The 22,587-nt window shown below is 63.8% G+C and overlaps 1 protein-coding gene across 2 annotated transcripts in view; it reads left to right on the forward strand.

The window, feature by feature from the left end:
- The first annotated feature begins 12,649 nt into the window (after positions 1-12,649).
- Positions 12,650-22,587, forward strand: part of MEGF6 (multiple EGF like domains 6) — an 88,586-nt gene continuing 78,648 nt past the window's right edge. For both annotated transcript variants that reach the window (XM_078452526.2, XM_078452527.2), the window contains exons 1-3: positions 12,650-12,938; positions 16,326-16,463; positions 20,832-20,941. In XM_078452526.2, coding sequence (XP_078308652.2) covers positions 12,823-12,938; positions 16,326-16,463; positions 20,832-20,941 — 364 coding nt within the window. In that variant the 5' untranslated portion in view covers positions 12,650-12,822. The remainder of the gene's footprint in view (positions 12,939-16,325; positions 16,464-20,831; positions 20,942-22,587) is intronic.

Consider the following 22,587-nt stretch of genomic DNA (forward strand, 5'->3'; position numbering starts at 1 on the left):
CACCGCCCCTCCCCCTACCGGACGCGCCCCACCCCCTCGATCACCGTCTCACCTCACCGTCCCCCGGACGCGACCCCGGCCCTTGCTCACTGCCAGCCACCCCCGGACGCGTCCCCCGCCCGCCGTCACCGCCCCTGGCCCGTTCCCCCTCCGCGATCTCCGTACTCCCCCGCCCCGACGTGTCCCCCTCCGCGGTCTCCACCCCCGGACCCGTCTCCCCCGCCCCCCCCAACACCCGCGGTCACCGCCCCCCCCCCCACCGGGTCGCCGCCCCTTCTCCCCATCGGACGCGCCCCACCTCCTCCATCACCATCTCACGTCACCGCCCCTCTCCCCGCACGCGTCCCCCGCGCCCCGAGAGGTCTCCGCCCCCCCCCCCACCCCTCCACACCCGACCCGTGTCCCTCCCCGCCCCCCGCGGTCACCGCCCCTCCCCCCGGGACGCCCCCCAACCCTCCCTCGCGGTCCCCGTCTCACCGTCCCAGGACGCGCCCGGATGCCGGGAAGGGCCGCGGGCTCTAGAGGCCCTGTCCAAAAAGGCCGAGGTGGCCTGGGCTTCCTGGAGGAGCTGCGGGCCCCGCTTCTGTCCTGAGCACAGCTCGCTGCCCGAGATGGAGCGGCCGGGCAGTGCGCCCAGCGCTGTGACCAGCCTAGAGTCCTCACTGAGCCTAGGAGCTGCCCTCCTCTGATCCCTGTTTCACAGAAAAGGACACTGAGGCACACAGCCGGGTCACTTACCACAGCCACGCGTCAAAGATCCATTGCAGGTCCCAGCTCTTGTCCTCTGGACACTAGAGCCACATCTGTTCCTCCTGTGGGTGACCTCTTTGCCCAGGGCTGGTGCCACCCTAGGCATCTGCCCTCCCTGTCAGGGGCCCCAGCTTCGGCCTTTGCCCCCACGGGCCCCAGGACTTCCTCACCACCCTCTTTGCACCCAAGGGCTGTGCATCCGTGACAGTTTGCAGCCCCTTCCAAATCCTCCCCCAGTTGGTCACTTGGGACTTCGCTGCTTCTACTCAGGCCACCCTCTTACTTCCCCACTCCCCCAACCCCGAAAGCCTTGCCTCACCCCTACTGGGTCCATCCTGCCACACTGGGTCTAAGACCACCCTCCCTAGGAGACGTCACCATTCACCATGACTCGATTACTGTTTTGTTCTTCGCTTTTTCCTCTGTGTGCGTGCCTTATTAGTTAGGAAAGTTCAGTGGAACCAGCCCTTTGCATATGGTTGCACCTTGGGGTTTACAGCCAGTTTCACAGTTCTTCAAATTTCACCAGAGCCCAGGGCTGGCCACACGCCACAGGTGCAAGAGCAGGTTCGGAGAGTTCTGGGGACATCCCCTAGGCTGGCACAGCTCTGCCCACGAGCTAAGCCCCTCCGGGGGCCGTGCAGACTCGGATGCCCTCTCGGTTTGTACGAGATTCAAAATTCAAGGATGGCCCAACCTCCTGTCTCCCAGGACCTCCCTCCAGGGAGGGCGCTGCAGCCCTGCACACAGCGGGCCCTCGGCACCACCGGCTGCTGCCCTTGAATGTCAGCATCGCCAAGCTGGCACCAGATTCCACGGGTACTGTTACTGCCGGGAGAGCCTGCCTCTTGGGAACCGGAGGGCTCGGTGCTTGCATTCTCGGCAAAAGACATATGTGAGGACTCTGCCTCGAGTACAGATAGCCAGAGAGAAGGTAGCGAGCACAAAGCGGTTTGTCCCGGACGGTGCACTCTCAGGATGGGGGAGGGGGCGGGCCCAGGGGGGCAACCGTACCAGGTGCAGGGCTGTCTTTCATGGCTCACAGCCAGGGTGGTCTCCCACTGAGGTGGTTTCTTGTCGGTTGGGAGGGGGAGTTTGGGGCCCTACTAGGTCCTGGCTGGAACCATCAAGGCCCGTCCTCCCCCCTGAGGCGTGAGTGGGGGCGGGGAGAGGTCCAGACGGCAATGTCAATATATTGTAATGAAACTAAGGGCTAGGCGAGGCTGGGAAGCAGGGCGCACGTTCGTCACCTGTTCCTCTTGGGTGGCTAGCCCCCCTCCCCCCGCCCCGGAGGTTGGAAACCACAAAATCACTCCTACTGCCACCTTGACCCCAGCTCCTCTCTAGCTAACTTCCAACTCTGTCAATACCGGCGTAGTTTTGGTACTTGGCTCCCTGGAAAAAAACACAGAGATCTCAGAGTGTTAAGTGAATGTGCAAATGTGGGCGGCAAAGTGCTTCTATCCCCTCTGGCCTGCTGAGGTGGGGTGGGACAGACGCTGCTGCCTTCTGTTGACCCCAGGGCCGGTGACGCCCTCTTTGGGCCCTGTCCCCGCGGGGGTTGGGGGAGCCCCTCTTCTCTGGCAACCACAGCCGGGGCTGAGTGTGCTCTGCCCTGTCCCTGTGGGGTGGGCCCCTGGGGGGCCTGCTGACCCCTCTCTCGGGTCTCCTGTCACCACCCAGGGGAGTTGGAGCAGAGCGGGGACCCATCAAGGATAGCAGCTGGCGTGGGGGCCCGGGAGCCCTGCTGTCTGGGCCTGGACCCTGCCTCCTCTACCTCTGGCCACGAGGGCCAGCTCCCTTCAACCCTCTGTGCCCCCGTTTGCTTTCGTACTGACTCTGGGAGATAATGGTTCCTACTTCCAATGGCCACAGGGGGGACCAAATGAGACCGTGCCCGTGACGTGGCTGGCACTCTGCCGGGCCCGTGTCAAGAGCTGTGTCTGTGTCAGCGATTACTTTTTTAAAATTTTTTTTTTAATTAACGTTTATTTATTTTTGAGACAGACAGAGACAGAGCATGAACGGGGGAGACACAGAATCCGAAACAGGCTCCAGGCTCTGGGCTGTCAGCACGGAGCCCGACGCGGGGCTCGAACCCACAGACTGTGGGATCATGACCTGAGCCGAAGTCGGACGCCCAACCGGCTGAGCCACCCAGGCACCCCGGTGGTTACTCTTTTTTAGCTGGTCCTGAGTGCCGCTGTATCGCAGATACTGCCTCTGCTCCCAACACTCATGCATGGGGGGCAGGGATACCCCTTTTCCCGAGGAGCAAACAGCCCAGAGAGGTTGTCCCGTCCACAAAGCTAGGATGCCCCGAGGTTCAGAGCCTGTGCTCCTGCGCCCGAGGCCCCTGCGGTGGGTTTCCACTGTTACGCTGTTGTGAGGTTCACGGCTGGAGTGTCCGTGCCCGTCTGCATGTTTGTGGACGTGTACAGATGAGTGTTCCCCGTGTGCGACGTCTGTCTCCCCCGAGGGTACTGTGGAAAGTAATTTGTAAAAGGGCTCTGTTCAATCGCCTTACAGAAAAATACGCTTTCGTATCAATGATGTTCGTAGGAAGAATCGAAAATTGTCTTCCGTCTGGTGAAAGGACAAAAGTTTCTTGGGTGATTGGTCTCTCTTGATGGAATTATGAAAGGTTTTCCTTTACCTTTTAGGTCATCTACCTAGAAGACAAAGATTCTGTGTTTTATTAAAATACTTGCCTGTGTCCGCTGTTTTTATCAGGTCTTTGATTACTTCCGGAAATGGAGTCTTCTCTATTAAAAGAACTAAGGGTTTATTTTAATAACTGTGTAACTTTCCGTATTGCCTTTGAAGCCTTTTGTTGTCATTTTATGTTTTTTAATTTCTTACCATTTATTTATTTTTCAGAGAGAGAGAGAGAGAGAGAGAGAGTGCGTGAGTGGGACAGGGCCAGAAAGAGGGAGACAGAGCATCTGAAGCAGACGTGAGGCTTGAACCCACGGACCCTGAGATCCTAACCAGAGCTGACATCAAGAGTTACCGCTCAACCACCGGTCCAGCCCCCCAGGGCCCCTTTCATTGTCATTTTCATTAAATGGAGAGCTGATCCCAAAAGTCAAATTCTGGGTGAAGCCTTGTTGGCCTTGAACTATCTTTGGGATTTTGCGGAGGTCCCTGAAACATCTCAAAAGACGGGTTCTCTCTCCTGGCAGAGAGAGATTATGCTAATGAGGCTTACTGGACACATTAACTCCCGTGGGAAGTGCGGTCAAGAGAGCAGGGACATTAGACTTGTGTTAGGGCAGATTTATATACAAAATTCCTAAAAATCTGATGTGTCCCGGTAAGAAGGCATCAGCCATAATTTTAAGGCGTATGTCACGGGCGGGGGGGGGGGGGGGCGCCTGGGTGGCTCAGTTAGTTAAGCGTCTGACTTCAGCTCAGGCCGTGGTCTCACAGTTCATGGGTTCGGGCCCCGCATGGAGCTCTGTGCTCAGCTCAGAGCCTGCTTGGGATTCTCTGTCCCGCCCCCCACCCCTGCCCTTCCCCGGCGTGCTCTCTCTCTCTCTCTCTCTCTCTCTCAAAAATAAACATTAAAAAAAAAAACGGTATGTGTCACGGGAATGTCCAACTTTCCTCCTCGGTGCGTCACAAGGCCCCCTCAGCACATGTGTAGATGTGGCGATTTGTAAGTGTTTCGTGTTTTCTCACGTGCAGACGCATATGGCTTTACTCGAACGCTTGGCAAACGTACTTCCTCTTCAAGGAGATTCATGGAAAAGACTCGGGCGAGTGCAGGCTTGTGAGAACTAAAGTCCATTTGCCTTCACACGGGAGGGGCAGCAGCGGACCGGGGGCTACCTGCCAGCCCCCCACCATGTCAAGGGGTAGCGGTCCTGTCCCTGTCCTCCTCCCCCCAATACGTTGGTGATGCGGCATTTGCATGTGAAGGCTTGTCCCTGCAGCAGGACACTCTGGGGGCCTTGCTGGAGCACCTGTGTGTGTGTGGGGGGGGAGATGGAGCCCAGGCACCCCCCCCGTAAGGTTTTGGGGAGCTGTGGTCGTGTAAGATGCACACCTTCCCAGAATGTATGATGGACTAGATGCCAGCCTATCCAACCCCTGGGGACAGGAAACAGGTGCGAGCCTGTGTAGGGATTTGGGGGCTTGGGAGGACTTTTATCCCCACCCGGCACGGTGCTTCTGTCCCTTCGGTCACCTGGGGAAGAAGGGGCATGGGGGGCCGGAGACAGAGCGGGGAGCAGCCTCTGAGAACAGGAGAGAAGCAGGTGAAAGGTCTGGGGTCTCCCAAGCAGGGCCGCCCTTCCAGTAGGGCGTGTCTGTGTCACCGGGAGGTACCAGTTGGGGGCTGTGGCAGAGACAACGACTGTCCCCAGGATTCTGGTCCCAGCTCTGGAAGGGGCCCCCGAGAGCAGCAGCCCTGAGCAGTGTGCCCCGAGCTCCTCCAGTGGAGCGCCCCAAGGAGGCACAGCCGATGGCGGCGAGACCTTCCCCGCCCGCCACGCGTGGGTGAGGACGTCGCCCACCCGCGCACCTCGGCCAGGCGCAAACCCCCACGCTCAGCAAGCGGCGTGCCTGTGTGCCGCAGAGCAGCGCCCCGTCCGCCAGCCCGCCGTCTCCGGAGATGCGGGTGCCACTCGAGCCCGCGGGCGCCGATCCTCACGTGCCCCGCCCCGTGCCAGCCCGCGGGGAGGGAATGAGACAGATGACGGATTCCGCCGACGCCCGCTGACGCCCGCTGTACGGACGGGTCTGTTGGAGGCAATCCGTCCACATGGACCGTAGTTACCATTCAGCCCAACAGTGACACCGTGTGGACGGCAACAGGGACCAACCACAGCCGCCTCTGGGCGGAACTCGGAACTCGGAGGTCTGGCTGGTGACCACTCGTGGGTTCTGGCCGTTAACCCTTTGTGCTGGCGGGCTGTTGGAAAGGGATCGTGAATGAGCCTCTGTGGGGTCAGGATACGTGGAAGGACGTTCAGGTTGAGCCGTGAGAGCTTCAGGTGGTCCACCAGCGTCTTCCGCATCCTGGCTCCGGAGGCACTGGGCCCCCTGCCCCCCCCCCCCCCGCAATCAGAAAGCTGACGCCCCAGCCCGAGGATGAGCCCTAGCAGGTGACCCCCAGTAGACCCAGCAGAGGTCGCGCCCAGAAAGAATGGCCATGACCGTGCCCAGGCGAGGTGGCCTAATGCCAAGGAGGCCAAGGAGCCTGGGGCCGTCCTCCGGAACCCCCGGCTAGTAAGGGACCGGCACGTTATAGACAGACCGGTGCCGCCCTCTGAATGAGGCTCCCCACAAGCCCCGGTTCGCGCGGAGGCTGCATCTGGCCCAACCCAGGCCTCCTGTCACCACGCAAACCAGGCTGCCACCATTGGGCCACTGAGTACCACGGATGGATATCCTTGTCGAACAGACGGTGATTGGGGGTCACATTTCAAAGGCCACGATGTGGAGCCCCCGCCCCCCTAACCGGCAAGCAGCAGGGGTCGTAGGAAGGAAACATAGGATATGGAACCCACAGATTAATTCCCGACAGGTAACCACTTTGCCGGTCGCTGAGTTACTGTCGGGTTCTTACACAGTTCAGGGCCTGTTGTGCCCCACGGGCCAGCCTGGGGACCCCCGCAGAGGCACCCAACACCGGCCGGCCCCCTGCGGAACCGGTGGGAAGCAGCCATTGCCCCCGGACCCTGGATCAACGCGTCGCGCTACCGGGAACCCTGGGCCCGTCACGCCTGGGAGAGGAGCTGTCTGCCTGAGCTTGCGATGGGGTGGCCCCGGAATGCGTGAGGGGGGCCCCCGCAGTCTCCCTGGGACCCCTGTATCTGGCACAAGCTGGGCCGGTGGAAACGCACGGTGGCTGGAATGGAACACACACCGTGAAACGGGGGGTCCTGGCCGGGTGCACCCACCCGCCCAGTCGTCACACCTGACCATGCCGCCCTGCCCCCCCCAACACGTACGTGTGTGCAGCACCTCCCCCACCCGGAGACCAGCCGTGCTCGTTCTGTTCCCGCGGGTCGGGTCGGCGGGAGCCGTGTCTGCCCTCTACGGGCCAGGAGGCGCCACAGCACGCAGAGGCCCTCGCCAAAGCCGCCCACAAGCCGTGAGGGACAGCCAACAAAGCACTGCGGGGTCCCTGACGGGAGAGCCGCGCTCCGGAACAGGATATAGGATGGCCTTGGACTCGCCTCGTGCCCCTCGAGGAGTTGTGTGTTCAGACCCGAGGGGTCTGCTACGGCGTCGTCTTCATGAAGTCACACTGAGGACACAGGGCAGCGCCCTGAACCGTCTGACCCCCAGCCCAGGGCATCTCATAAACCAGTGGGTCCGATCATGGGGCTCTCGGTGGAAAACACTGTCACTTATTTTGGGAATTCCCGTCCCGATGTGCGTTTTCTCTTGCATGTGCCCGCACTTTTGCTGTGGCCTCTGCCCCCAGGGGAGCCAGAAAGCCACCGAACGAGCCCCCTCCAGGCTAGTGCCGCCCCTTGCTGACCACGCAGGGCCCGCTGCGGAGGAGGGGGCCTGTGAGACCGAGAGCCGGTCACGGGTCACCGGGGGCCTGGCGTGGGAGGAGGTCACGGAGAGGACGTGACCGCCGGTGGACCCTGGAGCCGGCCCCTCACCCCCGCCCGGATGTGGGCTGTGACCCCTCATTCCCACAGCGGGAGCCCCGCGGAGGCCTCTGTCGTGAGATTCTGGCGGGTGGGCGCGGGGATCCCCTCGGCCTGCGGCGCCCAAGACCAGCCTCGTAAGTAGCTTATCACACCTGCTGCCCACCAATCACCAGCCGGGAGCGTCTGCCTCTTTCTTTGGGGTCCCCCTGCCCTCTGCATACGGGGGCCAGGTAGCCACCCAATAGAGGGAGGTACGAAGAGCCAGAGCCCGGAGGGAGCGCGTCGGTGTAGGGAGAGAAAGAGCTGGGCGTCCGGGCGCTGTGGCCCACAGGTGGGTGCTGGCAGCGAGATGCCACAGACAGGACGCTCTGCGTGGTGGCCAGCCCCAGTCTCTGTCTTGGGACCGGTTGCTGCGGTGTTGGCACAAAAGACTGGGCAGGCAGGGGCCCGGGACCCGTCAGATGGGTGGGTCCTGAGGTCCCCAGGATGGCGGCAGCAATGGACGGGAGGAGGAGGAGGATGCTGGCCCGGTGCCCGAGCCTCGGGTGGGTGTGGGGGGCACCCAGTAGGCCCGCAAGTTGCGGAAATGACAAGAAATGACGTGTGCGTGTCGTGGTAGGTGACAAATAGCATCGGCTGGTGCACCAGCTCCCAGGCTGCCACACAGAAGTCCCCCCCCGCCCCCCCCCACTCCGGGGCCTGAACACCAGGGACTTGTCCCCGGTACTGGAGGCCAGAGGCCCGAGGCCGGCGTGTCTGCAGGGCTCCGCTCCCTCTGAAGCCTGTGGGGAAACCGCCCTGGCCTCTCCAGCATCTGGCGGTGGCTGGCAGTCCTCGGTGTCCCTCCACCTGGGACCTCATGCCCACAACCTTTGCGTCTGTTGTCACATGGCCCTGTCCCCCGTGTCCTGTGTGTCTCGTTGGACGAGAACTCACCCCATGCCCTCATCTTGACCTGCTGTATCTGCAGAGACCCTATCTCCAAACGAGGCCGCACTCGCGGGAGCGGGGTCAGGACTTGAACATATCTGTTCGGGGGACACAGTTCTGCCGGGGCAGATGGGCAGTATGTGTGCACACGGCGACCAGGCCCCGACAGAAACGCTCTCTCCACACACGTGCACACGCTGGCCATCAGGCAGGGGAAGGCGGCTCCTGGCCGGGTCCCCCTGGGTGTGCGAGACTTCTTTCCAGGGACTTTGACAGGCTGCTCCCCTCCCGTCAGCAGGTGGCAGAGTGGCCACACGGGGCCTTCGAACCAGGGCGCCTCACACAGTGCGCGGTGTGAGATGAAACCAGTTTGTCTTCTCTTCCCTCGGAGGGCAGGTGAGTGTGGATGCTTACCTTATCTTCCCGATGTTGTGGTTTAGGGTTTTACGAAATCCGCCTCTGATGGAAGCAGCGGTCAGGGGCACGAGGGGCCAGGCACGTGCCGCATGGGAGCCCCAAGGGTGGGAGCTCAGAGCTGGACTGTTGGAGGCTAGTGCGTAGCCCAGAGAATATTCCCGACTGCAGGGGCCGTGGGCCGAGCTCGTCTTCCAGAGACAGTGCACTCTGGGCGAGTGCAAAAGGGACCAGAGCTGCATCCGAGGCTGTGTAGGGTTGGGAGGCTGTTGTGGCCCCTAGGGATCCGCCTGAGAGCTATCAGATGTTATGTCGCAGAGACGGCCCTTAATCTTTGACTTGGGCAGGTCACGGCGGAAGTAGGGGCGACTTGGACAGAGAAACACCCTTCCCAGAGGATGGGGGGCTAGGGACCAAGAGGGCAGGCTTCCAAATGTGGCTTTTTAAAAATAATTGTTTATTTTGAGAGAGAGAGAGAGAAAGAGGGAGAGGGAAAGAGAGAGAGAGAGAGAGAGAGAGGGAGAGGGAGAAATCAGGGAAGGGGCAGAGAGAGAGAGAGAGAGAGAGAGAGAGGGAGAGAGAGAATCCCAAGCAGGCTCCACACTGTCAGTGTGGATCCTTACTCAGGGTTCGAACTCACGAACCGTGAGATCACAACCTGGGCCAAAATCAAGAGTCACACGCCTAACTGACTGAGCCACCCAGGCGCCCCAAAACATGATAGCTTTAAGGCAAAACAGCAGGATTTGGAGAATTGGAAAGGGAGTGTTCTCCTGCAGTTTCTAAAAGCTGAGTTGTTTTCATGGTGACTTTGTCACACATTCTGAATGTCTCGGCCAGAATGGGGGTTTTTCTCTGTCTCCACCAAGCCGCCCACCTTGCTGGGTCCAGGTGCCCCGAGCTCTCTCTCCACACCTGGCAGGAGCTGCAGCCACCGTGGGATCCACGAGAAGGTCAAGCTTTGATGTGCTTCCCTTGGGCGAGCTGCAGCCAGGAGGGTGCTGGGGACAGCAGGCTAGGTTGGGGGCCAGGAGATCTTGGAATGCACACCGTCAAGGACTGGAGTGTCAGCCCTGGTTCTGGCCGGCACAGCCGGGTTGGGGGACGCATACTGCCTTGTTTCTAAGAAACGCAAGGGCCACCCCGCAGAAAGCGTGTCCAGCAACAAACTCCACATCTCCCACACTTGGCTTCCCCAGGGAGCCTCTGCTCGCTCAGTGTCCACGTGCTGCTGCGATGTCTGGAGGGAGGGGCCCTCCGCGAGCCCCCAGGATGGCCAGCTCTCCTCTCGGCCAGGAGCCCCAGGGGAAGGTGCTGGTCGGCCTCGCCATGGCTGCTGGCTTCCTGGGCTGCCGGAAGAAATCCGCAGGCTGGATGGCTAAAACAGCAGCCCATTCTTCTCTCCTCCTTCTTTGGAGGCCGGAAATCTGAAATCCCTCTGGCACTGAGGGACACCTGTCCAGGCCTCTCCGCTTCCTCGCTTCCAGGGCTCGGTGGCCGCCTCTGGCCTTCCTTCACCTGCAGGCACACGGCCGGACCTCTGCCTCCCTGAGGCCATATGGCCTTCTCCTTGTGTGTCTGTGTGTCCCAACCCTCCCTCCGTTCTCCATAAGGACACCTGTCGGTGGGTTTAGGGCTGCCGTAAGTCCAGGGATTTCATCCTGACATCTTTAATCCCATCGGCAAAGACCCTCTCCCCAGATCCAGTCACATGTGCAGGTACTGGGGGATAGGGCGTGGCTGTATCTTTTTGGAGACACAGTTCAGCCCACGGTACCGCTGTCCCCCGACACCTGGTGCTTTGCGTGAATGGGCAGGTTTTTGCCCTCGGTGTGACAGGTGACCTCAAACACCCTGGTGACCCCTTTCCGGATGCTGCGTCCCACCCCGGGGATGGGCCGGTCCAGGGGAACGTAGCTGGCCAGCACCTGCCCCAGAGTCTCCGTCCTACCCGCCACGCTTGAGTGGATTGCTTCTTTGGTTTTGCTTCTCTTTCGGGGCACATGAGGAGGTTTAGAAATGAACTTCAGAGCTGGCTACCCAAAGACTTCCCGCAGACGTGGCAAAAATATTTGGCGTGGGGTTCCAGTAGCCATAGTTTGTGTATCTACAGGGTTCCCCCGTCTCTGGCTCCAACCAGGTATGGTGCTGATTTCCTGCGTCCCCTTCCAGCGCCGAGCATGCCCTCTGCCTCCGGGCTGGGCAGAGGGGACAGGTGGGGGTGCGGGGGTCTCCAAAGACAGTGAAATCACCCAGCTATGGACGGAACTGTGCCCCTCCCAAATTCACAAGTCGAAGCCCTAAATCCCAGTGTGCCTGTATTGGAACAGGGCCTTTCAGGAGGTAGTTAAGGTAAATGAGGTCATAAGGGTGGGGCCCTATAGGGCTGGTGCCTTCTAAGAAGAGGAAGAGACAACAGAGCCTTCTCTCCTGGCCGCCCCCTCTCTGCCGAGTGAGAACTTCGAGAGCGGGCAGCCGTCCCCAAGCCAGGAGGGTGCTCTCCTGGCACCAGTGGCCGGCACCTTGATCTTGGACTTCCCGTCTCCAGAACGGGGCGGTGGGGGTGGGGTGGGGGGATGTCCGTTGTTCACCCTGCTGGGTCTGCGGTGCTCTGTTCCGGCAGCTGGATAGACCGGGACACCCCCGTGGGGCAGTCAGATTTGCGGGACCTCCACCTACCCCATGTGCTTTAGAGCTATTCTTAGGTTCACAGCCGCAGAGTAGGGCGTTTACCAAAGGTCCCCAGAGCCAGACCCTGCGTTCCGTTCTCAGACCTGAAGTTTACAAGCTGGGCGACTTGGGGGTGCTGCTCCCCACTCTGACCTCGGTTTCCCCATCTGCCGTCTCAGCCTGATGACTATACCCCTCCAGGTGGTGTGGAGGGCTCAGATCCTCGGCGGGGGGCCGGGGGCACTGCCACATCTCCACTGCTCCTGGACAGCTGGGGGTCCCTGTCTCCCAAGCCCCTCCCAGCCAGGAGTTCCTGCGCTTCGTAGGAGGGCGAGGCGAGGGCCAGTCACCCAGACCACGGGAAGTGGCGAGGACGAAAACCCCAAGAAAGAGGCCTGCCAGCTTCGGAAGTGAGCCTGACCACCCCTGGGCCTCTGCAGCTGGGCCGGGCACACGGGTGGCTAGCGGGTCCTAAGTCCCGGCCACTCTTCAGGTCCTACCCAGGCTGCACCTTCCCCTGCTTTTCAAAAACCTCCGGAGGGGGTTGTTTCCACCCCAGGGACCCCCACGAGCCCCTGGACCCTGGAGCACCTAGTCGTCACCCCTGGAGTAAGTGAATTCCAAACCCCACCCAGCTTCGTTTAAGTTACCTGTACGCCCAGACTGGGGCTTGCACTCAGGACCCCAAGATCAAGAGGCGCAGGCTCTACTGACTAAGCCAGGCAGCCGCCCCAACCAGGTTACACTGGCGAGAAGCAGGGTCTCCGGAGGGAGGCTCCTGCCCTGGCCGGCTCGCCCACTTCAGGCCACGGGCCAAGAACGCCCTGCACAGAACAAGGGTAAAAATGCCCAGGGGGTGGTCGGTGATCCGCGACGCGGGTGCCCAAGGGGGAGCACCCAGAGGCACGGGGAGGGCCGTTACCCCCCACCCCCTTGCCCCCGGCCCGGCAAGGGAGGGGAGAGGGCAGCCGGTGACAACGGACCGAGCGTCCGCAGAGACTTAAGAGGGACGGAGGGAGGGCGGAGGGCTCCCCCAGAGATGGGCGCGTGGGCCCGAGGTCCGCCGGAGGTGGTGGCCACTCGCTCGCAGGGCATCTAGACCCGGCGGCCTCGGAGCAGCCGAGCGCGCGAGGCTCGCGGCGAGGACCCGAGGAGGGTTGGGGGCGGGGCTGGGGACGGGGCCGGGCGGTGGGCGGGGCCGGGGCGGGGGTCCGGGCCGGGGGCGTGGCAAAGGCGGGCCGGCCTCTGGCGCCGGGGCCGAGCGCGCAGTGTCGCGCGAAGCGGGCGCCGGCCGGGCGGGAAGCCGGTCCCTCCGCACCTGCGGCTGCGTCCCGCGCGTCCCCGGCCATGGCGCACGTGCGGGCGGCGGCTCCGAGGGTCCGCGGGGACGTCCAGTGAGCTGGGGGTCGCAGGAGGGAGCCGGCGCGGGGCGGCGGGCGCGATGCCTGTCCTTCCGGAGGCGACGGCGGCGGGGCGCGCGGTGGCCCTGGCCCTGGCCCTGGTGCTGCTGCTCCCCGCGGGTCCGGCGGGCGCCCTGCCCCGCCTGCGGCCCGGCATGTGAGTAGCGGAGCCCCGGGCCCCTGAGCAGCTTTGTCCCTGGGGCCCTGACAAAGTTGGGCTCTTTGCCGCCCCTGGGGAGGGAGTGGTTAAGACACGGGGGTCGGGGCTTGGGTCTGGGGGCGCTTCCGTGGCGGGGCCACCTCCTCCTCCCCTTACCCTGTCGGTGACCCTCCACTCCGTCATGTGCGACCGCGCGCTCTGGCAGACGCCGCCGCGCTCCAGTCGGGGTCCTCGTGGGCAGGGTCTGGCTAGCGAGCAGGAAGGAAGCAGCCCCTTCTCACTTCCTTCCAAAGCTGCCTCCGGGGGCCTGGGGGGCCTGTGCAGGGGCGGGGAGCGCCCAGACGCCTGGGGGGGGGGGGCGGTAGTGGTGGTGGCTGGACGTGGTTTATGTGTTAAACACGTGCGTGCTGGGGCTGAGAGACAGAAGGAATTCAGCACCAGAATGGGCAGGAAGAGAGGGTCCGGGAGCCAGCGGAGATGAATTCAGTTTTGAAAGATGATTCCCCAACGGGCTGTTTAGCGGTCTCTGTTAACCGGCAGATCCATCCCGTGTTGGCCTCCCAGGACCGCTGGTGCCAAAGTGAGCCAGAGAGGAGGGGGAGGAGGGGAGGTGCCTGCTGGGGGCCCCCAGCCCAGGGCTCCTGCAGGGTGCTGCAAAGGGGCAGGCCAGTGGCCCGGCCCGGGTTAGGGACCCCTGCCCGGCACTCGCCCAGAGGGCCCAGTGCACCTGGCGGGGCAGAGCTGGGGGGCAGGGCAAGTCGGTGCCCCAGGACCCCCATCCCCCACCCTGGGTCTTGCTTTGCCCCAGGCAGGAAGATTTCCTTGTGGCCTTTGCATCCAGAAATGTGAGTGGCCTGAGTCCCGACTCTGCATGACTTCTGCTGGACATTTTTCTTTCCTGTGATCCCAGTGAGTTCATTTGTCCAAGGGAAGCTGCAGCCTCAGAAGGGATTATCACAGCGGCGGGCGGCCCCTGACCCTGGTTGGCACGTCACCTAGGGCTCCGGGAAGCCTCTGGCCACTCTGGGGCAAGCAGTGGGTCGCAGGAGACCTTCACTTTCTGCTTCCTGCTTTCCCCAAAGCCTCCTCTGCCCTGTCTCTTCCTCCCCTTCCTCCTCCTCGGGGAGCCTCCCACGTGTCAGGGGTGGCTTCCCCTATGGGGGCCTGTGTCCCTGTTTCTTGGCTAGGCTTCTGTTCTCAGATGGCCCTGGGCAGACTGACTTCTGTGACACCTCGGGGTATACCTTCCACAGCCCCATTGGCTCTGATTGTCTCTGAGGCACCTGGTGCTAGGCAGCATTGAGCTCCGCTGGCCAGCTGAACACGGGACAGCCTTCTGCTAGACCCCGGAGTGCTGGAAGCCGGTGGGCTCTGGGTGCCAGAATTTGCTTTTTGCTCCTTGTGCCCCAGAGGAGCAGGGGAGGGGGCCAAGAGAACAGCTGGGGTCCCTGAAAGTGCTTTGTCCTCGCTGGTCCTGTGCCCCCTGCCCCCTTCCCCTGGGGGAGGTCTGATGAGCCTGTAGGGCCCCGCACAGTCCTCCCCACTGTCTGTGACTGGTTTTCCTGGTGGGCCTCTGGGGGAGACAAAGAGAAGAGGAGTGCCGTGGAGTAGGGGTCCCACTGACCCATGGCCCAGCGTGGCCTTTGTGGACGTGTGGGAGCTTGTGGCTGGTTCTTGGGTTTCCGCTGGCCGACCGTGTCCAGACTGGAAACCCTACAACATGTCTTTATTTATTTATTTATTTATTTATTTATTTATGCCTCTAAGTGCATTTCTGCTGGAAGAATGGTTGGCTTATCTTCCTGGGGCCTGGAGTGACCGCTCACTACACACAGGGCTGGCCCAGGGCTGCTGGCGGGGTCTGGGGATGGGGAGACAGTGTCCCCTACACTGGAGCTCCAACCGGCCCAGGGCCGAGCCTGCAGGCTTCCAAGTTCAAGGGTTGCGCCTGGTCCAGGGGGACGTGTGTTCAGAGGCCCACCCTGGGGTTCAAAAGGGGAGCTTGTAAAGACAGGCACGACGGAGACGCTTCTGGGGAGCCCAGCCCTCCTCCTGCACAAGGGTGTGCACGCAGCCCAGCCCGGCTTCGCCAGCTGGGCGGGGCTGCCTGCCTCTCCCTCCCCGCCTGCTTTTCCCCTTCCTGTCTCCTCACCCTGGGGCCATCATCCTGGGGCCTGCTGGCCTGGAACCGCCTGCCCCAAAGGGACGCCTCACGTGCCCACCTTCTCCTCGGCTCTGGGCTGAGGCGCCGGCCTCCAGGAGCCCCTCTCTGCCCGGGAGCAGATGTCCCACGGAACTGTTTGCTTTGTAGTCTGGGAGTTGCCTTGCCTCCCCAGATGGGAACCAGGAGCCAACTGCAAGGACAGGCCTGTGACTGTCCTGCCACTTGGGCTGACACTTCGTCTCTATGTCTGTTCCCTCCCCCATCCCACCTCCTCCACCCCAAAGATGGAAAAGTTGGCCCAAGCTGTGCTTCTGAAGGGCTGGGAACTCCCCCGAGGGGATCGGTGCCGCGCTCACCCCCGTCCCCGGGAGGCCAGTGGGCAGCCAGCAGAGCGGGGACTGTTTTGGGGGGCTGTGGAGGGAGCAGCAGAGCCGGAGGGGGAGCCCAGGCCCACGGGCCTCGGGAGAAGTCACGCAGGTGACTAAGGGATGGGAGAGTGGCCAGTGGGAGTGAGCCCACGGGGTTGTGTGACCCTGAGGGTGTCCACGGGAGAGGCGAGCCCACCCCCCATCCCCTTCCTCAGAGGCTGTGGAATCTGGCTGGCCTCGCAAACTTTGTGCCTTGTCTCCAGAAATTTGAAATTTGCCTGTGTCTGGCTGGGGCAGCTGCCCCTCCCCCCACCTCCCAGGCCCCTTCTCTATAACCACCTCCTTCCTGAGCGAGGCACCCTCCTGTCCTTATGTGGGGGCGGGGGGGTCAAGGGCACTGGGGAGCCACTGACATCAGAGGGCTCCGCCATGCACCCCTTCCGCGCTCCCTGGAGGCTCCCCGCCTTCCACACTTTGTCCCACCTGGAGCGAACTCCGTGTGCCCAGCGGGGGCAGCTCAGGGGATATCTCTGAGGCCAGGATGGCTGGGAGGTGGGGGCCTAGGCAGGAAGTCACACGGGCGCGGGGTCCGTGTCACTGTTCCCGCTGACCCTCAGGCCCCTGTTGTCCTGGCAAAGCTACAATAGTCCTGTGGGTGGCATGGGGCCCCTGCAGGGGGTCTGCAGGATGTGGCCCTGTGGCCGTCCCTCCTCGTCCTCTTCCCACACCTCGAGCCTGGCCCTGCCGCAGGCCTGGGACGGTCACCGCGGGGCCTGGCCCTGTTGTGCCCCCCACCCCTGGTGGCTCCACGCCCTGGACCGGGGCCTACTGACCATCTGTCCTCTGTCCCAGGCCGCACGTGTGCGCCGAGCAGGAGCTGACCCTGGTGGGCCGGACCCAGCCCTGTGTGCAGGCTTTCAGCCGAACCGTGCCCGTGTGGAAGCCGGGCTGCGGGCGGCAGGCGTCGTGGTGCGTCAGCCACGAGCGGAGGTATGTGCTGGGGCCCCAGGTCCGGCGTGCGGGCGGGCGGCCGGGGTGGGGGGGGCTCTCCCGGTCCCAGGGCCGTCCACACCCCTTCCCGCTGCCCTGCGCCTGATGCCAAAGCTTTTCCCGCCCCGGAGGGCAGCTCACAGACGGAGCGTTGCTGCGCAGTGGGCCCTGCAGGCAGGAGGGGACTCTGGGAGGGTGCTCTGAGGAGGACGGAGTCCCGTGGCCGAGGCGGGGTGCTGGGGGCAGGGGCTGGCCACACGAGAGGGGAAGAGTGGGGTGCCCGGCCTGCCGAGTGCCCTGTGGGAGCTGCTTCGGCCGAGCCCTGGGCCTCATTCCCGGGGGAGCCAGTGCCAAACCTTCTCTTGCTCAAGATTTTATTTCAAAATCAAATTAAGGAGTGCCTTTGCATACCTCTCCTCTCTCTGGAATCTGCCCGACTGCAGAGCCGGAGGGTGGGGGGGCCTCAGCTCGGGCAGCTCCCCCATTAGGTGCAGGGAAGGTGGGAGCGGCCCTCACGTGGGCTGTGGCGTCCAGCTTCGCAGCGTGGCCTTCGAGGGTCGCCTGCGCGGCGTCATCCGTGTGGGGTGCCAGCTCCCTCCGCGGGCCCTTGGTGGCCTCTGAGGGCAGCGTCCCTTGTTCCAGGTGTGCCGAGGATGGGCGCCATAGCCAGCGGGTGGGGGTAGGGATGCCGCTGCCCGTGCCGTGGGGCATAGGATGGCCCCTCAGCCACGGAGGGTCCTGCCCAAAGGTCAGGGGCGTCCACGCTGGGAACTGGGGGCAGAAGGAGGATGTCTGCCCTTCTGCTGCCCCAGAAGTGTGCTCTGTGCGGTCCTCCGGGCCTCCTCACGTGTGCGGCCACCAGCATTCACAGATCGGGAGTGAGGTCACGTCAGCCGTGTCCCCACGACGACCCGTGGGGAGAGGTGCTATTTCTAGAAGCTGCCAGGGGCCTCGTGGTCCCAGGGCTGGAGTGTGGGGGGGTACGTGTGTGCTGAGGGAGTCCCCAGGGCGGACAGCTCCCCGATTTCCCTGTCGCTGGTCCCCAGGCTGGCCTGGGTAGGGGCGGGAGCATCCGGGCAGCCTTCAGCCTCCTGGCGGAGCGTCTGCGGCCCTGGGAGGAAAGTCCCACCGTCTGCGAGGGCCTTGCTGCCCGGTCATGTGGGGCGGGGGCCATGGGTCTCTGCCACGTTTCCTGCCAGGGAGTGGGGAGTGGTCTGTGTTCTGTGTGGGGGTCTCCTGGGAAGGCTCAGGAGGGGCCACGTGCGGAACGGGTTCCTGGCATCCTCTCCTGGCCCAGCTTGAGGTGATGGGGCTGGGGCAGTTTGGGTCCCTGGCCTGCGGGGGGTGGGGGTGCCTGGCCTGGAATGCAGCCACGTGGGCTGCTCCCCCCATGGTCCTCCACCCCACGTGGATGAGAGCTGTCTTACCACCTCTGTGTCCTGTAGGGTTTCTGCGACCTGTGCTAACCACTTCCCTTCTGTGGGGCGCCTGCTGTGCCGTAGTGGGTATGTCCCCTCCCGCGGTGCCACAGCCGAGCCCCACGTGCTGTCTGGGGGCAGTTGCCCACAGGCCTCGTGCAGGCGTTTCTCCCGTGGCCGTCGAGGGTGTGCCATCCTTCAGGAACGCGCAGGGGCCCCAGCTTGCCTGGGTCGCCGGCCCTGCCCCCTGGCCCCCTTTCCCCATCTGCCAGCTCCTGGCGCATCAGGAGGGTCTCCCCGACAAACCACCAGCCAGCTCAGGCTGTGCTGGGGGGGAGGGGCTCCCCTCCCCTGCCCTGCCCCTCCACACTCCCCTGCCCTTTGGGGGGGTGTGGCCTGTGCAGGGGGAGGAGGGAGGGAAAGGGTGCTTGGAGGAGCCCGGAGCCCTCCCACAACCCTTCCCCCCAGGCCCGCCCGACCCCCCACCCCCTGTCGCCCCTGGCCCTGCCGTAAGCCAGCTCCCCGGCGGTGGCCAGAGCCCGCGTGGGGTGTCCCGTGTGGGCTGCAGGGGAGCGACGGTGCAGTAGGCCCACCAGCTGTGTCGCAGGGGTCTCTAACTCCCAAGGGCGGGGGCGCGGGGAGGTGGCAGATGGGCCGGCCGGCTCCGTTCTCCGGGCGACCGCGCGTAGCAGCACGTAGCCCCGGGAGAGGGATAAATATTTACGGCGGAAGGGCCCGAACACCGTTTGCTCTGCCAAGAGCCGTCCACTGCTGCGGTCGGTGTCTCTCCAGGCAAGCGGTTTCATGTCCTGCCGAAGTGATGTTTTGCAAAGCTCTCCCGAGCTGCTGTGTGCAGCGGGCACGTGAACTCACGCTTCCGGGAAGTGGCCTGCCTTGTTGGTGGGGTCCTGGTCCCCAGGGTGGCCGTGGGTTTCCCACGGCTCCCTGCGGCCAAGCCCCAGCAGGCAGGAGGGTGTTTTCTCACCTGGACAGGCCCGGCCCGGCCCTCGGGCCGCTCCCGGGGCTCAAGGGTCCTTGACCCCATGGCTGTTGGACGGGCCCCCGGTCACCTTTCCTACAGACAGCGGTGGGGCAGGGGTGGCCTCGGGTCACCCCCTTCCTTTTGTTCTGTCACTCCGCTCTCTGTCCCTCTTCCCCGGCCTTCCTGCCCGCCTCCCCACGGCCTGTGACCAGTCCTGTCCCGTGGACACAAGGACCTCACAGCCACGGACCCAAGGGCAGGGGCTGAGCACCCGGTCCCGCGTTAGTTTCCTGTCAGGTTGTGACAGACTGTGGGGGCGGGGCTTCAGTGTTCTCTGCCTGGGGGCCTGAGACCCAGGTGTGGGCACAGCTGGTTCCTTCTGTCCCAGGCCTCTCCCTGCCCCGGGTCCTGGTGGTGGCCGTGTCCTGGCTCACACCTGCCTCTCCCCAGTCTCTGCCGCGGTGGTCACGTGGCCCTCCTCCGGTGTGTCTGTGACCGTTCCCTGTCTTCCGAGGACGTCAGTCCTTGGACTGCGAGCCCACCCGAAGTCAGTACGGGCTCCCCTCAGTTTGTTTCCATTGGGAAAGACCCTGCTTCCAAATAAGGTCAACGGTCTTCGCCTCTAGGTGAGAACAGAGAGGCCGGGCTGGGGCAGTTAGCTGTCCGTCTGGCTGACCGTCACCGGGTAAGGGTGGAGGTGGGCGGGGCAGGGATGAGGAGGGAGAATCAGTCGTACCTCACTCTGAACAAGGGGGAATGGAGCTTTCCGGAATGGCAGAGACCCTTCCGAAGGCTGAGGCCCGGCAGAACTGGAGCCAGGATGTAGGAGCCTGGGGCTGTGGGGTGCCACTGAGACGGGGGGCTGTGTGGGCGATGTGGGAACAAGACACTTCTGTCCCCCACCCTGGCTGCGGCTCCAAGGTCAAGGCCGCGGGGCGAGTCCCAGGACTGTGGGAGGTGGACCCCTTGACCACTGCTCCTCCAAGGCCACCCTGTGGGGCTTGCTGCTGTGCAGAGAAGCAGGGTGGAGGCTGGGGTTGGCCAGCCTGCCATGCAGAGGGCAGCCCCATGGGTCCTGGGGCTGCAGGTGGCCTGGGGCAGCCTCCAGGGGAGCTGGTCTCTTTCTGGTTCAGTCAACGCCCTCCTATGGGCACTGCCCGTGCCAGACCCCAGACTGGCCAGACCCGGGTGCCTCCTTCCAGCGTGGACCCCCTCCCAGCCCCTGCTTGGGGCTCTGTCTCTCTCTGCTCAGCCTTTGTGAGAGCCGCCCCCATCCTGAACAGGAACCGGCCTTGGACCCAGGCCGCCCTGTCCCCTCTCCTCTGAGGGTCCCTCCCGCCTGCTCCCCCCTCTGACGGCAGTGCTGTGTGTGACCACAGTCTGGCCCCTCTGCTGTTGTCCACAGCTGTCCTCCCGGTCACCCTGGGTCCTCGGCTCAACCCTCCACTCCGCAGGTGGGGAAGAGGGCCCTCGCAAACCGCGAGCGCTCGGGGCGGTCCTGCTGTCTGGTGTCCTGGGAGCCTGGGGTCTGAACTGGCACTACCCAGGGCACAGCCTGCCTAGCACTGGGCACCTTGGAAGCCACTCTTGGTCCTCGGCTGGACATTTCGAGTCTGACCCCGAAGGCCTCAAACCTGGCCTGGGGCCAGACGTGGGATGCTATGCCCATCCTGACGCTGGCTTGGAGCGGGGCTCCAGCAGGGGCGGAGAGGGAAGGGGGCAGCAGCCCCACGGGCGGAGCTGGCCAGGGCCGTTGGTCCTGGCTCCAGGGCAGCCACGTGTGCCCTGCTGCCCCTCTTCGTGCGGATGTGGCTCACAGACCTTCCCCCCACCTCGGAGCCTGGACCTGAAGGGAAAGTCGGGGAGCCAGCGTGGGGAGGGGTGGGTGGGTGAGAGCCAAAAGCAGCGGGACGTGCCGCCAGAGCTGTGTCTCCACGGTAAACGTTTCCCTTCTCCCTTCTTTTCTAGAACCATCTACTACACGGGCCACAGGCAGGTGTATGCCATGGAGGCGCAGACCGTGTTCAGGTGCTGCCCCGGGTGGAGCCAGCAGCCCGGTGACCAGGGCTGCCTCTCCCGTGAGTGTCTTCCCCCAGCACTAAATCTGTGCCTCAGAAGAGGCCGCGTCTGAAGGGATCGTCCTCCAGCGGTGGGGGTAGAGACCCTGTCTCTGCACTTGGTGGCACTTCCCACAGCGTGAGAGTTCCCCACTCTGCCCCCCACCCAGGCTGTAAAACAGAATAATAGAAGAGGAGCGGTGAGCTCCGTAGGCTGATGCGGGCGGGGGCCAAGGAAAGAGGGCTGGGGCTGGTGGGGGCTCCGAGCGGAGGGTGGGGGGCTGTCGGCCAGGGCCTGGCATCCGGGGGAGGGGTCTGAGGGCAGCCCCGGGACCACGCAGTGGTGTGTGTGGGCTCAGGAACCTCTCAGGGCCCTGTCACGGAGCCAGCCCACCGTAGCCACACCCCTGCTCTTGGGTCTTGCGGGCCTGTGTTCCCAGGAGGGCCCGGGGCTGGGCGGTGGCCCCCGGCCTCTGTGGACATTCGAGACGGCAGCTCCTGTCCTGCCTCCCGTCCTAGAGCCACGGGCCTCAGACTCCCCAGGTGCCTAGTGGAGGTTTGTCACTGCCTCCCTCAGAGAGAGGGGGTCCTGATCGACGCAGGAGGGACGGGGAGCCCGTGTGTCAGCACATGAGAGCCTCACTGTGATGCCTCTGCTTCTCGAAAGGAAGGGGGGTCACAGCTGTGGAGTCTGGCGGTAGAGGGTATTTGGGAAGCCGTTCCTGGCCTGTGGGTGTGGGCACAGGTGGGCCGGCAGGTGGGTGTGAGCCCCGGAGGGTGTGGGGACAGGTGTGTGTGGGGACAGTTGGGCCAGCAGGTGGGTGTGGGCACCGGAGGGTGTGGGGGCAGGTGTGTGTGGGGACAGTTGGGCCAGCAGGTGGGTGTGGGCACAGGTGTGTGGGCACAGGTGGGCCAGCAGGTAGGTGTGGGCACAGGAGGGTGTGGGGACAGGTGGGTGGGCAGTTGGGGTAACTGGGTAAGAGGAGGCCGCATCCCTTCCCAGAGAGGTGGCCTCGGAGGTCTGGCCTCCCCTGAAACAATGCCGTGGCGCCCCCTGATGTGAGGCGAGGGACAGGGCCATGCTGCAGCGGTGGCTGGGGGTCCTGGCTCCCCCCTGCTGGGATGGGAACCAGACTTGGGGGGCCGTGTTCCAGTCTGTCTCTGCCCCTGGGCCCCCCTCCACACACGGGGAACGTGGGAGCCGCTGAACAGGGGCAGAGACGTTTTTACACGAACTCCAGTTGGAGAAGGGGAAGAGAAGGGTGGTGGGTGCTGTTTTCTGGGAGAGGAAATGAATAATTCTCCCCAGGAAGGGAGCAGGAGGGAGGAGGCGAGGAAGCAGCTCCACCTCCCTGTGGGCAGGAGAGCCTTGGGGGACGAGGGGGGGACGCCTGGATGCTGGCCAGCCCCCCACCCCCCGGCAGCGGCCCTTCTCCCCACGCCCTCTGATCGCTCTCTGATCGTGGTGATGTGTGTGTTCCCTGCTTCCGGCTTCTAGGAAAACAAAGGGGTCTGTTGAGTGGGGGTGCAGACATCAAAGCCAAGGCTCCTGGTTTCCGCTGTGAGGCCGGGGCTCCTCAGACCTGCCAGAGGCGTCCCTACCAATCTGGTGGGTGACGGGGGCGGGCGGAGGAGGTGCGGGTGGGGGTGAGGAGCGTGGCCTTTTA

Source organism: Panthera onca, chromosome C1 (assembly GCF_046562875.1).
Source record: "Panthera onca isolate mPanOnc1 chromosome C1, mPanOnc1 haplotype 2, whole genome shotgun sequence".
NCBI classification, from domain to species: domain Eukaryota; kingdom Metazoa; phylum Chordata; class Mammalia; order Carnivora; family Felidae; genus Panthera; species Panthera onca.